The sequence below is a fragment of the Dendrobates tinctorius genome, unplaced genomic scaffold, assembly GCF_039654945.1.
Source record: "Dendrobates tinctorius isolate UK_male_01 unplaced genomic scaffold, ASM3965494v1 ptg000455l, whole genome shotgun sequence".
Classification (NCBI taxonomy): domain Eukaryota; kingdom Metazoa; phylum Chordata; class Amphibia; order Anura; family Dendrobatidae; genus Dendrobates; species Dendrobates tinctorius.
This window is the reverse complement of record NW_027362117.1, coordinates 3,355,176-3,370,383: the sequence shown is the minus strand read 5'-3', so window position 1 is coordinate 3,370,383 and position 15,208 is coordinate 3,355,176. Positions and strand designations below refer to the sequence as shown.

The 15,208-nt window shown below is 51.1% G+C and overlaps 1 protein-coding gene across 1 annotated transcript; it reads right to left on the bottom strand.

Annotated features, from left to right (window-relative positions):
* Window positions 1-1,179: 1,179 nt before the first annotated feature.
* Window positions 1,180-14,034, bottom strand: ARL8B (ARF like GTPase 8B). Its single transcript, XM_073564482.1, has 7 exons — window positions 13,701-14,034; window positions 7,726-7,806; window positions 6,368-6,441; window positions 6,095-6,188; window positions 5,302-5,369; window positions 4,820-4,890; window positions 1,180-4,429 (listed from the first exon to the last, which is right to left on the bottom strand). The coding sequence occupies exons 1-7, from the start codon at window positions 13,821-13,823 to the stop codon at window positions 4,380-4,382; spliced, it is 561 nt and encodes a 186-aa protein (XP_073420583.1). The 5' UTR covers window positions 13,824-14,034; the 3' UTR covers window positions 1,180-4,379.
* Window positions 14,035-15,208: the final 1,174 nt, after the last annotated feature.

Below are 15,208 nucleotides of genomic sequence, written 5' to 3'. Positions count from 1 at the left end.
GCCGCCAGTCACCGACATAGTGACCGCACCGTGCCGCCAGTCACCGACATAGTGACCGCACCGTGCCGCCAGTCACCGATATAGTGACCGCACCGTGCCGCCAGTCACTGATATAGTGACCGCACCGTGCTGCCAGTCACTGATATAGTGATGAGGTTGGATAAGGCGTTATCAGATAAAGCTCGGGAACTAACTCAGTGTCTTCACTGTGCTCAAATAACATGTTCGATTCCCCGCTGCTGTTAGGCAATCCCTGCATGTGTTGCGGCTGTCTTACGAGACATGCAGCCTCGGGGGCAAAACATGTTATTCGAGCACAATGAAGACACTTAGTCAGCACCCGAGCATGACTGGATAACACCTTATCACAGCACGCTCATTCATCACTACTGTGTGTCAATGCAGATTCTCAGTGAATGGATCCCAAGGAGACGCTGGAAAGCAGCCGATCTGCTTGGGTGCTCCCAGTACACGGCCTGTCTAGTGGGTCGCACCTGATATCCTGCAGTGTTCTGCGAGGTTTTTCCGGCACACAGCGGATCTCATGGGTCGTTCTCAGTATAAAGCACTTCCAGTGGAGCGCATATGGTAGGTCTAGGGGGTTATTCTCAGTATACAGCACTTGTAGCGGAGCGCTACTGGAACACAGTGGGTCTCGCGGGTCGTTCTCAGTATACAGCACCTCTAGCCAGGCGCTCCTGGCACACGGCCGGTCTCGTGGGGTGCTCTTGGCACCCAGGTTACATTCTGTGGGGTGTGCCTGGCACACAGCGAGTCTCAGCCATTCCTGACATTCTGCAGGGTTCGCGCTGTGCTCTTTTGATGTCCAATGGGCTGATGAATTTCTATGGGCATATTTGCTGTGTACGCCGGAACCATTCTTGGCACTCACGTCCAAGATTGGGCACTACCATGCCATGAATGTGCAGGAGCAATTGGTTGCTAAAGTCTACACACCTATTACTAAAATAAAAAGAGCGTCCACAGAGCTGCACTGCACTGCACTAATAGATCCGGGCACGATGCTGGATACTGAGCAGGCTCTGACATACGGTGTAAATTGACTTTTTGCTGCTAAGGTGAGTGACAGCAGCGAACACCGCACAACCGTATGGATACACGTGTGCGCGGTTCACGCAGCCACCAATCACCTACGGTAAGAACGAGGCACAGGCGGGGTGTCGTCTACCAGTTTATTTTTATGTAGGACTCACCAGTGTGCAGACTCCCGGCTCAAACAAGGATGTAACATCATCACCATAAATAACACATAAAGCTTTCTCATATAGAAATAAAAGTGCTGTACAGATAAAATAACCCAAAAACTTCCCAGGTGTTAGTGATTACGGGGGAGGGGAGGCGCCATACACTAAAAGTCCATCAATCTATTTACACGGTGACGATGCCAGATATACAAGCAGCAGCCGACGTCCACAGAACCAAGGAGGAGGTGCGACTGTGAAAACCGCCGGTTACAGGACCCAAAACAAGAAGTTTTGAAACTTTCTAATATACTTTCCAATTCCTTAACATGTGCAAGATCTCTGCTTACTGTCAGTGAACAGAGCATATTCCTATTTTCACCCACAGGACGTAAGTTAGTACTCCCCTAACACTTCTTACAGGCGGTGGCAACCTTTCTTTCCCGTTTGCTACAATGTATCAGTCTGGATTTCAGAGGGATCGTCTGGAGTGGATACAATTGTAAGAAACCCTCATGGGTGAGACGCATCTTTTCGGTACAGGTTTTTAGCCCTTGGCGCAAGTAACATTGTTCCTATTTGCAGACAGCAAGCAGAGCTCTTTAACACGGTGAGGAATTAAAACGTATCATTGCTTGCACCCCGGATTTTGCGCACTTTTCGACATTCCCTTGTCATAAACGTGTCTAAACAAACGTATCAATGCATTTTCACTGCTATTTCAAGTACATAAACTGGAGCTGTTAACTTTTTTGGTGTGAATGCTTTTCTATATAAAAGTCAAGTTTTCTAGCCTGGTCATAACGGTGTTAAAAAAAAACAAACAAACAAAACAAGAGGCATGTATGCTTGTTGCAATGGTAAAAAGTGAGAATTTGTGCGATATCCCACATTAAGGTGCAACATTTGATACATCGGGCTGCATTCTCATCTAATATCGGGAAATGTATAAAACATGATTAAAAACTTGCAACAAATGTATCATTAATGTTCAATTTTTGGTAAGTACGTAGTGGAGGAGGTGAAGTGAGAGCGAGGTCTGGCGCCAATGACGACCGCTCTGCTGATAACTGACCTTGTGGATATTTCATGTAACAGACACCAGCAGATTAATTTTGTGTTTTCTCCTCCTCGTGACTGATCATAAATAACATTGAGCCTTCAGCCTTGCTGGGATTTGTGGTGCCAGTTATGTCTACGGTTAAGGATTATTGACATTTTTCAGAGTCAGACTCTCCGCGATCTGATAAAGGGTTTCTCACTTTGACATAATATTAGGATAAACATTTGTCTGCTCTTCGTTCATGGCCATTCTCATGATCTATGCTGTCAGAGAATGGGAACGTCTATATTTGCAATGGAAGCAGGTTGTAAAGTTCAGGAAAGGGGAGGCAAATCAGACTCTGCAAGTAGAACATAAGGCACGAGACAGAACAGATGATATATCGGGGGAGCGCTGAGGTTATATGAGAGAAGCAGAGGCCGCGCTTCCAGGAGACAGGTGGAGACTCGCTCGTAAGTAGGAGCTCTGGAAGCGTCCAGTGTTTTAACCCCCCCCCCCCTTTATACATGTGACGAAAACCACTTTAAACCCATCTAAGGGGGCAGAGAACTTCAGTGTTTAGATTTTAGGTAGCGCTTGAGGAGGATGTAACACGACAGCAGTGGTGAATGGGAGTGTTCCCGTCCTTGGAGACCCTGACTCGCTGCTGCCACTTCCCCTGTACACGTCAGTATGTCACAGGACGGTGCATTCGATCATCGAGCAGAGTAACTACTTACTTATGTTGTTCTAATCTTTCTCATATCACATCCAGAGCTGCATTCACAATTCAACTGCTCCAATACTCCCTGCTGCATTGCTTTGTTTCGGCTTTATACATTTTGTTATATACATGCTACACTCCACCATCCATGCTATGTAAAGAAGCAGCCACCGAACGAACCATAAACCACAAGATTTCTCAATGCAGCGCTCGCTGTGACAAGAGCAGAAATGATTTGGCTCGATATCATTACAGGAAAGCATTTGCAAACTTGCTCAAAGTCACACTCGGATGTAAACTGGTAATAATCTACCTGTACCTTTAAGTAACCGCTTCCCTTTAAGCATCTCCACGTTCCGGTTTCTGCAATTTCCCTGTTTTTGCCTCGTCTCTAGTGTCACTAAATCATCTTGGTTCTGTGGAGTTCGATTTCAGATACAAAGAAAAGGCGAGAAAAAAACGTGACTCGCAGCAGCTAAAGCAAAGGCTCCGAGCGTCGTAACAGCAGCTACAGTGTCGTAGGTTAGGGGGATAGGGAAGCGTACCAGGGGATAGAAGACAGAGCTGATCCCGGCCCAGGAGCCGCAGCCCCTAGAGTACCACTGTTAGGATATATAGAAGACATTTCCGCAGTTCTATCTCCCGGTCTTGACTGCTCTGCCGACTACGGTGTGCGCAATGCTCTGTAAGCCAAGTCTGAGGGTGGACGGCCGGAGAGAACGGATGACTGTGACTTTTCACACTGGCACAGAGAAGATCTACAACCGTTCACATTGATGCTCGCACTCCACAGAGTCTTTCACAGCATGGACGACTTGATTGTTAGAAGAACACAGGACCCCCGGGCTCCAGGGCTTCACCCTGCGGCCCATTCCACTTTGGCATCTTTATATATTGGATGTATTTGGATGAAAGAAGCGTCGACGTATCCACACGTTCCTGCATGGCTCCGAAGATTGGTGGTGAAGATGGAGAAAAGCGTCGAGAACAAGCATGGTGCAAAGAGCAGATATGAAGGCACGTTGTGTGTAGAGTGCAAGGCAATCCATGGTCATGGACCAGACGGATGGAGCCAGCACAGAAATCATGAACATAGGGAACCTGAAGCAAAAGGTGGGCTCACCAAGCCAGAAAAGACACAAGATGTGGGGCAGACACCATAGGCGAGCTTTCTCCAGTAGGACGGGCAGAACATGAGCGGAGCAGCAAAGGTTGTATCCCAAGGCAGAGCAGGAATCGAGGGCATGACCCTGGGTGGAAGGCAGCAGCACATCCTCAAATAGTCAGGCACCACCCCGTGTTCCACACTTCCACATGTCCCCAGGCACAGGGCAGGGAGATAGAGAGCACGTCCTCGGGGCCGAGCAGGAAGGGCACATTCCATAATACGGAGCAGAAGTTAGTGTGACTCTTAGCTACGGCGTGACTTGGAGTGCTGGATCAGCCACTGCAGGGTGATGTCTGTGGAGAGAGGGGGCACAGGGTGAGTCTAGAGGGCAGAGATGGCGGAGAGAGCACAGGGTGAGTCTAGAGCACAGGGTGAGTCTAGAGCACAGGGTGAGTCTAGAGCACAGGGTGAGTCTAGAGCACAGGGTGAGTCTAGAGCACAGACACGGCAAAGAGAGTGGGGATACAGGGTGACTCTAGAACATAAACAGCGGAAAGAGTGCGCGCAGGGTGAGTCTAGAGCGCAGACACAGCAGAGAGAGCACAGGGTGAGTCTAGAGCGCAGACACAGCAGAGAGAGAGCACAGGGTGAGTCTAGAGCGCAGACACAGCAGAGAGAGAGCACAGGGTGAGTCTAGAGGTCAGACACTGTGAAGAAAGGGCAGCAGCATGCCCACAACTTACCTATGTTGTCCTTCTCTTTGCAGGAGATGGAATAGCAGCAGATTTCCCGGTCCTGTATCATTGACAGGTGCCTGTGTGGAGAATGCAAAGATCAATGATGTCATCATAAAATCAGACAATGAGGAGAAAAGTGAAATTCTGGAGTGGAATGAGAAAGTCTGATAATCCGGCACATGTATGGGCTGATTAGTTCCGGAATAAAGGTATAACACGTTGTAACGGTGCAGATCTGCACTACCAAACATGCGCTGCGGACTGGGGTGGCGCTATTTCAGGTGGATAAGAAGCAGCCATGATTTTCTCATGATCGACAATCCAAAAATCATTGGGGCAGCTGCATCCTGTCAGGGCCTTAGTTTTCTGACCTGTGGTAGGCAGCAGTTACTGCATTATTTCCTGCTGGATTTGATGGACCCTTTTGCCACGATAGATAACCCCTATAAAAGGCTCAGCACATCCAAACTATGAACTTCAGTGCTCACATTTTCTCGATCAGCTGCCGCTCGTCCAGTGCGCTCGGGAGGTCTCGCTTATTCCCAAGAACCAGAATCTGCAATCAGATAAATCAAGTCAATCCAACACAGACGTTCCAACATGGCAGCTGAAAAACATCCTTATCCTCTAACCCAAAAGTAGTTGTGTTGTTAATGGGTTAATATTTGAAACTTTCTAGTAAACTTTGGGAGGATTTATCTTGGGGTTTTATGCCACTTTTCCACTACTAAAAAAATGTAAAAGTTGCAAAAGAAGTAAAATTTTCACAAAATTTTACAATTTATGGCATTTTTTTTTGTTTTCTCCCCAGTTTTCACTCCAAAAAATGACACTACGCCCTTGCATAAATTTGGTGCATCCCTCTCCAGCATGACTCACCAACACCTCTGTTTGCGGTCAGTGAAGTGTGTGTGTATTTTTATCTAGAGGCAAAAAAAGCTTAAAAACCAAAGCCATTTTCACAGGAGAGGGTGTAGTGAGAAGTCCACACCAGAGACATTTACGGAATAGGGAAGCGGTTGTGCGAGTGAGCTCTGAACACGTCTCAACCGCGAGATGGGACATCTTTCTGTGTAGAAACCGCCCTGCGGTGTGGATTTCTGCATGTGATTTTCTTTTTTGGAGTATCAGGTTAAGAAAAAATCAACTAAGGACATAGAGGATTCCTTATGAAGGAAAGAGAACCAAACCCTCAGCGGAGAAATGTCGCAGATCTGTACAGTGGCTATGGACGTAAATACAAGTGGAGGTTAGGTATGGTGCTGGCGGGCGGACACGCACCGGTATACCCTGTAACTGTGGCTTTTCCAGCAGATTGTGCAGTTCATTACGAGATGCTTCTATCTTCTCGCTGTCGGCGGCGTCCACCATGTACCTGCAGAGGAAACCGGTCACGCTAATTAATGAGGATGCTATTAAAGGGCCGGGCACCGTTCCCAGGAATCATGGGATTCCCAGGGCCGCTGCATTATGACCAGCCATGCTGTAATACGCCCCCCACCTTGATTCGCCCTCATATCACAGACGGCAGAGACACAAGATGGTATAACTTACACTATGGCATTGACGCCCCGACAGTACCGCTCCCACATGCTGCGAAACCGAGGCTGCCCCCCAATGTCCCAGATCTGAAAAGGTAAAAGGAAAATCCAGAAATTACATACAGAAAGCGACAGACACATCTCCAGACACTATGTGTCCTCAAAAAATGGCCAGGGGATATATTAAGCTCATTTTCAAAACCTCTGCTTGCTGTCGGTGTATGAGACATTTTTTCCTTCCATGTATGGGCAGAAAACTGTTGGGAATACACCTTTAACAAAAAAAAACCCCAAGTATAAAATTATTCTTACAAGCGCAGTAAATGTATGTGGGGACTTACGACGTGTGTCATACAGCCCCTAACAAAAGGAGCATGTATGTAGTGGCATGCCATAGAGGCCTCTGGGCACCAACCGCCCGCTCCTCCTACAATGCCGCATTATAGCGGCACATAATACAAGCACAAAATAGGTGAGAAAGAAAGAAATGAAACACTTACAAAATATATGTTAAAAAAAAAGTCTGGATCTTTTCCTTTCCCCCCCAAAGCAAAAACACAAAAGTTTAACAAGAAAAAAATAAGGCTGTGTTCACACACAGCGGTTTTTTTTGGCGGTTTTTAACGCGGTTTTGTCTATAAAACCGCTAAAAATAAGCTTCCCATTAATTTCTATGCATTTTTCACTTTTTGTGCATATTGATGCGTTTTTTACAGCGAAAACAACGCATCGCGGTAAAAAACGCAGCATGCTCATTAATTTTGCGGATTTTTCCGCGTTTCTGGCTTGTTCAATGCGTTTTGAATACGCTGCAGAAAAAAACGCATCAAAACCGCGCAAAAAACACGACGAAAACGCGAGACAAAAAAAAGGTGCGGTTTCTGGGAAGGGAGTCAGGTTTTTGAGCAGAAATTTTCTGCAACGTGTGCACTTAGCCTTACTGTAGAAACTAAACCCAAATAGCAGAATGGGATCTCGTTTTTCCCTTTTACACTGAACTTGGGATTTTTCCCCGGTATTCAGGACATTAAACACAAAACACAAGCACTCATATGCGTATATCACTAAGGAACTAAAATCGTCATGGCTCTTAGAAGAAAAGGAGGGAAAAAGCTAAAGCACAAACACAAACTGGGTCTGACAGGAAAGAGTTAAACATCACAGATCTCTCCTGTCCTGGTTGGTTACAATGTATCATCGCAGGACACTTTCATTCACATTGTTGGTACAATTGTATCCATTCTGCTGTGAGCAGCTCAGGGGATGCAGGAAGAATGTATCTATTCACTGACAGCAAGCAGAGATCCAGGAAAGTGGGACTTGGGCTTATTTACAGAAAACCATCCCTTTAACCCTTCACCATCTTCTCACCTTGATGGTGACGTTCCCTTTTGTCACTTTTCTCATGTTGAAGCCGACGGTCGGTATCATGTCCTCGCTGAACTGACCCGACTACGGGAAGAGACCAGAAGAAGCGTCAACATGGCTGCCGGCATCGCACAGCACCATCACCATCGCACAGCGCTGCCACCATCACCATTACACAGCGCCGTCACCATCATCGCACAGCATCGTCACCATCACCATTGTACAGCGCCGCCACAATCATCATCACAATCGTACAGCACCGTCACCACCGCACAGCATCGTCACCATCATCGCACAGCACCGTCACCATCGCACAGCATCGTCACCATCACCATCGTACAGCGCCGCCACCATCGCAGAGCATCGTCACCATCACCATCGTACAGCGCCGCTGCCACTACACAGCACCATCACCATTGTACAGCATCGTCACCATCACCATCGTATAGCGCCGCCGCCACTACACAGCACCATCACCATCGCACAGCATCGTCACCATCGCACAGCGCCGCCACTATCGCACAGCATCATCACCATCACCATCGTATAGCGCCGCCGCCACTACACAGCACCATCACCATCACACAGCATCGTCACCATCGCACAGCGCCGCCACTATCGCACAGCATCATCACCATCGTACAGCGCTGCCGCCACTACACAGCACCATCACCATTATACAGCATCGTCACCATCACCATCGTATAGCGCCGCCGCCACTACACAGCACCATCACACAGCATCGTCACCAACGCACAGTGCCGCCACCATCGCACAGCATCGTCACCATCGCCGCCACCATTGCACAGCACAGTCACCATCACCATCATACAGCGCCGCCACCATTACACAGCACCGTCACCATCGCACAGCGTCACCATCACCATCGTACAGCGCCGCCGCCACTACACAGCACCATCACCATCGCACAGCATCGTCACCATCGCACAGCGCCGCCACTATCGCACAGCATCATCACCATCACCATCGTATAGCGCCGCCGCCACTACACAGCACCATCACCATCACACAGCATCGTCACCATCGCACAGCGCCGCCACTATCGCACAGCATCATCACCATCGTACAGCGCTGCCGCCACTACACAGCACCATCACCATTATACAGCATCGTCACCATCACCATCGTATAGCGCCGCCGCCACTACACAGCACCATCACCATCGCACAGCATCGTCACCAACGCAGTGCCGCCACCATCGCACAGCATAGTCACCATCGCCGCCACCATTGCACAGCACAGTCACCATCATACAGCGCCGCCACCATTACACAGCACCGTCACCATCGCACAGCGTCACCATCACCATCGTACAGCGCCGCCGCCACTACACAGCACCATCACCATCGCACAGCATCGTCACCATCGCACAGCGCCGCCACCATCGCACAGCATCGTCACCATCACCATCGTACAGCATCGTCACCATCACCCAGCATCGTCACTGTGATGGTGTGATATGCTATATGGATATCATTTTGTGTATATTGCTATTTCACTGATTTGCATAGTGTTAATCTTGATGCCTTGTATGTCTGCAGCCTGACTTTTATCTATGACTCTTGATGACCCCCTGTAGTGTCATAATCCCCCAGGCACCTTTTGTCAAGTCTGGGAGGCCTGAAAACCGCCAAACCGGTTTGACTCTCCCTGGACATAATGAGGGGGCTGGGGAGGACAGGGGATGGGCAAGTCAGTTGCTGTGTGCAGAGCATGGTGTGAAGACAGGACTTCGGAGAGAAAGAAGAATATATGGAACATGTTATCACTGTCAGCTGGATTATGGACTCTCATCTCCCTGGACATGTTATACTGTTACTGAACTGCATTCAGATTCTGGACTATCTTATCCTTTGTGTGGTGGACTGAATATGGACCTTTCATATTTTTGCCTAAATAAATGTCTTGGAATTGTTCACTCTCCTCTTGCTCTGTTTGTGTGTGATACCAGAGAAGGACCCTGTGACAACTGGTGGCAGCGGTGAGATCAACAGAGCGCAACCCAATGGAGAACCACCCACAGAGTGAGTACAGAAATTGGACTGTATCCAGTTCACAGGAGAGAGCCAGAGACCTGGGCCTGAACTTCCAGGGACTGACTAAAGAAGCCTTAATTGACCTACTGGTGGGTGCTAGTCAGACCACCTACTCCCATATGTCTGAAGGACGAGCACTGGAGACAGGGATCCCCACCCCCAAAAGCCAGTGGGTGGTGTGGTACGAAGAAGAGATGGCGGCTCTGGGCCCCGGAGTCTCTCAGGAGTATAAGGAAGAAGCTGTCCGCCGGGCACAGCGAAGTCAAGAAGCAATGGAGCTTGAAAGAGGGAGTAATGCAATGTGGAGTGTAACCCCAACGATCCGGGAGCCTGTACGGATCACCTGGACAGAGTTTAAGCCATTTGATGAGGCTTCTGGAGATGTGGAGGGGTTCTTCATGGACTTTGAGCAGCAGTGTGCTGTGATGGAGGTGCCCCACTCTAGCTGGATGCGTTTGTTAGTGGGGCTCCTGAACGGAAGCTTGGCGGAGGCTTACCGAACCATTGATGCACTGCGGAATCGGGATTATAACATTGTAAAGCGGACTATCCTGGATTACCATGCTATCACCCCGGACTCATATAGGGCCAAGTTCCGAGACCTCCCATGCACCACATGGGGATCGTTTAAGATGTATGCACATAAGACGTCCCAAGCATGTCGGAGATAGCTGGAAGCAGAAAACGCCTTTACTGTGGAAGATGTTATACAGGCGTTCCTTATAGAACAATTTCTTGCCAAGTGCCCCGCAGAGGTACGGGAATGGGTCCGGGAGCGCACGCCGTGTACCGTGCATAAAGCTGCAGTCCTGGCCGATGAAGCCCTTACTATCCGACCGCAATGGAGGAGGCTTCTGGACAATGAACCACGGCCTGCTCCCGCGCCCCGTCCCCCTCAGTTTATATCTGCCCTTCCACCTAGTCGCAAGCCGCTGACTATCACGCCTCCCAATCCTGGGTCCCAACAGTTCCGACCACGACCTGGGGGTATCACAGAGAGGAGATGTTATGTGTGTGGGCAACCTGGACATTTGCAGTTTGGATGTCCCTCAAGGATTCGGAGGGAGCCCCACCTCGTCCAGTGCATCTGGTGCACTCCATTCCGCCTGAGGAAGAGCTACCACCATCCCCACCAGAGTGGACCACCGACCACAGCACCATAGATACTCCTCCTGGAGTGTATGGACTTCAGCCTCTGTCCTTTGGCTACCCAGAGCAACAGCAACGCCACCTGCAGGGTGTCTTATTTGATGGATACAAAGTGTCAGGATTTAGAGACCCGGGCATTTCTGACTATCGCTGACACCCGTGTGGTTCGACCCGAGGCAATTCACCAGGGTGCAGGAATTCCAATTGTCTTGGCGGGGGGTGTCCGCAAATATATACAGCGAGCTTCTGTGCGTTTGGATTATGGTTGTGGAGAAAAACTGTGCTGGATTGGAGTTATGGGAGGACTTCCTGCAGATATCCTCCTTGGGAACGACATTGGGGAGTTACAGTGTCATTTTGTGGGAGCAGTCACCCGACTACAGGCCCTTCAAGCTCCACAACATCTGGACCCCACTGAGGAGCAATCTGTTTGGCCAGAAGGTCCGTGGGCCTCTCACTCTTCTGAAAGAACAATTGGAGGGAGATATCGCAGACATTGGAATGCCCATCGTTCTCTACGTTCTAGAGTTTAGAGATCGTCTCGCCCAGCTAGTGGCTAATGATCAACAGCAAATGGCCTGGTCCAGTCAAGAAACCTGGTATGACCGTAACGCCAGGTTCCCGGGAATTTATGGAAGGACATCAAGTGCTTATAATTATTGCAACCCCTGCCACTGTACAAGGAACTATAAACGATTGAGCAATGTGGACTATAGTGAGCAGGCCAGAGGTCTGTGTAGACCTCATAGCGTGCTCACTTATTATGAGGGGGGAGAGGTTGTGCTGGTGTGATATGCTATATGGATATCATTTTGTGTATATTGCTATTTCACTGATTTGCATAGTGTTAATCTTGATGCCTTGTATGTCTGCAGCCTGACTTTTATCTATGACTCTTGATGACCCCCTGTAGTGTCATAATCCCCCAGGCACCTTTTGTCAAGTCTGGGAGGCCTGAAAACCGCCAAACTGGTTTGACTCTCCCTGGACATAATGAGGGGGCTGGGGAGGATAGGGGCTGGGCAAGTCAGTTGCTGTGTGCAGAGCATGGTGTGAAGACAGGACTTTGGAGAGAAAGAAGAATATATGGAACATGTTATCACTGTCAGCTGGATTTTGGACTCTCATCTCCCTGGACATGTTATACTGTTACTGAACTGCATTCAGATTCTGGACTATCTTATCCTTTGTGTGGTGGACTGAATATGGACCTTTCATATTTTTGCCTAAATAAATGTCTTGGAATTGTTCACTCTCCTCTTGCTCTGTTGATTGTGTGATACCAGAGAAGGACCCTGTGACAGTCACCATCACCATCGTACAGCGCCGCCACCATCGCAGAGCATCGTCACCATCGCAGAGCATCGTCACCATCGCAGAGCATCGTCACCATCGTACAGCGCCGCCGCCACTACACAGCACCGTCACCATCGCACAGCGCCGTCACCATCGCACAGCATCGTCACCATCGCACAGCACCGTCACCATCGCACAGCGCTGCCGCCACTACATAGCACCGTCACCATCACCATCGCACAGCATTGTCACCATCGTACAGCGCCGCCGCCACTACACAGCACCGTCACCATCGCACAGCATCGTCACCATCGTACAGCGCCGCCGCCACTACACAGCGCCGTCACCATCGCACAGCGCCGTCACCATCGCACAGCACCGTCACTATCACCATCGTACAACACCGTCACCATTGCACAGCACCGTCACCATCGCACAGCGCCGTCACCATCACCATTGCACAGCATCGTCACCATCGCACAGCGCTGCCGCCACTACACAGCACCGTCACCATCGCACAGCATCGCACAGCACCGTCCCCATCGCACAGCACCGTCACCATCGCACAGCACCGTCCCCATCGCACAGCACCGTCACCATCGCACAGCGCCGTCACCATCGCACAGCGCCGTCACCATCGCACAGCGCCGTCACCATCGCACAGCGCCGTCACCATCGCACAGCGCCGTCACCATCGCACAGCGCCGTCACCATCACCATCGCACAGTGCCGTCACCATCGCACAGCGCCGTCACCATCACCATCGCACAGCATCGTCACCATCGCACAGCATCGTCACCATCACCATCGCACAGCGCCGTCACCATCGCACAGCGCCGTCACCATCGCACAGCGCCGTCACCATCGCACAGCGCCGTCACCATCACCATCGCACAGCATCGTCACCATCGCACAGCGCCGTCACCATCGCACAGCACCGTCACCATCGCACAGCACCGTCACCATTGCACAGCATCGTCACCATCGCACAGCGCCGTCACCATCGCACAGCACCGTCACCATCACCATTGCACAGCATCGTCACCATCGCACAGCGCCGTCACCATCGCACAGCGCCGTCACCATCGCACAGCACCGTCACCATCACCATTGCACAGCATCGTCACCATCGCACAGCGCCGTCACCATCGCACAGCACCGTCACCATCACCATTGCACAGCATCGTCACCATCGCACAGCACCGTCACCATCACCATCGCACAGCACCGTCACCATCACCATCGTACAGCACCGTCACCATCGCACAGCACCGTCACCATCGCACAGCGCAGCGACTTGTAGTCCCACTTTTGCGTGCCGGGTCTTGTGGTCCATATAATGCTGGCACCCCTGGCTTATTACATGCTGGGAGTTGTAGTACACACACGCTGGGAGCAGTAGTCCCTGCAATGCTGGCACTTGTGGCTTGTTACATGCTGGGACTTGTAGTACACACACGCTGACCGCCCTCTCACCGCTATGACATTGACAAAGGTGGTCTTCCCCGAGTGCTGCAGCCCGACCAGCGTCAGCTCCATCTCCTCCTTCCAGAACAGGGAGCGGAACCAGTCCAGCAGCCGAGACAGGAGGGACAGCATGGCGGCTCCGGGACAGGGGGCGCTCTGCTCAGGACTTTGGGGGGCACAAGAGACGGAACACACCGGGACCTCAGCAGCAGCGGCCTCACCGGAAGCGGAAGTGCCGCCCGTGCACGGGCCGGGCTCCCTCTAGCGGTGTAACGCGGGACTGACAGCCCCAGCCCAGAGCGACGGTCGCCTCACTCCAACTCCCACAATGCCCCAGCGCGAGAGGCCATAGCCGGGGATTCTGGGAAATGGAGTTCAACATCTGATAATACTGACTGTAGGCTTTGGTTGGTTAGAGAAAGAAATGGGGGAGATTGGTGTCTATGGCAACCAGTGAACGCTATAGTAACGGATTCTCTTTACGTCAGTGTCATAACGAAGCTTCATGGAAACATGAATGATGGCTGTGAGCGGGAGACACGAAATTACCGTAGTATACTTATACAAGATATATGTGATGTCACACAGCGAGGGGAGACCAGTGACGTCATACAGCGAGGGGAGACTAGTGATGTCATACAGCGAGGGGAGACCAGTGACGTCATACAGCGAGGGGAGACCAGTGACGTCACAGCGAGGGGAGACTAGTGACGTCATACAGCGAGGGGAGACCAGTGACGTCATACAGAGAGGGGAGACCAGTGACGTCATACAGCGAGGGGAGACCAGTGACGTCATACAGCGAGGGGAGACCAGTGACGTCACACAGCGAGGGGAGACCAGTGACGTCACACAGCGAGGGGAGACCAGTGACGTCACACAGAGAGGGGAGACCAGTGACGTCACACAGAGAGGGGAGACCAGTGACGTCACAGCGAGGGGAGACCAGTGACGTCACACAGAGAGGGGAGACCAGTGACGTCACACAGAGAGGGGAGACCAGTGACGTCACAGCGAGGGGAGACCAGTGACGTCATACAGCGAGGGGAGACCAGTGACGTCATACAGCGAGGGGAGACCAGTGACGTCACACAGCGAGGGGAGACCAGTGACGTCACACAGCGAGGGGAGACCAGTGACGTCACACAGAGAGGGGAGACCAGTGACGTCACACAGAGAGGGGAGACCAGTGACGTCACACAGCGAGGGGAGACTAGTGACGTCATACAGCGAGGGGAGACCAGTGACGTCACACAGCGAGGGGAGACCAGTGACGTCACACAGCGAGGGGAGACCAGTGACGTCACACAGCGAGGGGAGACCAGTGACGTCATACAGAGAGGGGAGACCAGTGACGTCATACAGCGAGGAGAGACCAGTGACGTCACACAGCGAGGGGAGACCAGTGACGTCACACAGCGAGGGGAGACCAGTGACGTCACACAGCGAGGGGAGACCAGTGACGTCACACAGCGAGGGGAGACCAGTGACGTCACACAGCGAGGGGAGACCAGTGA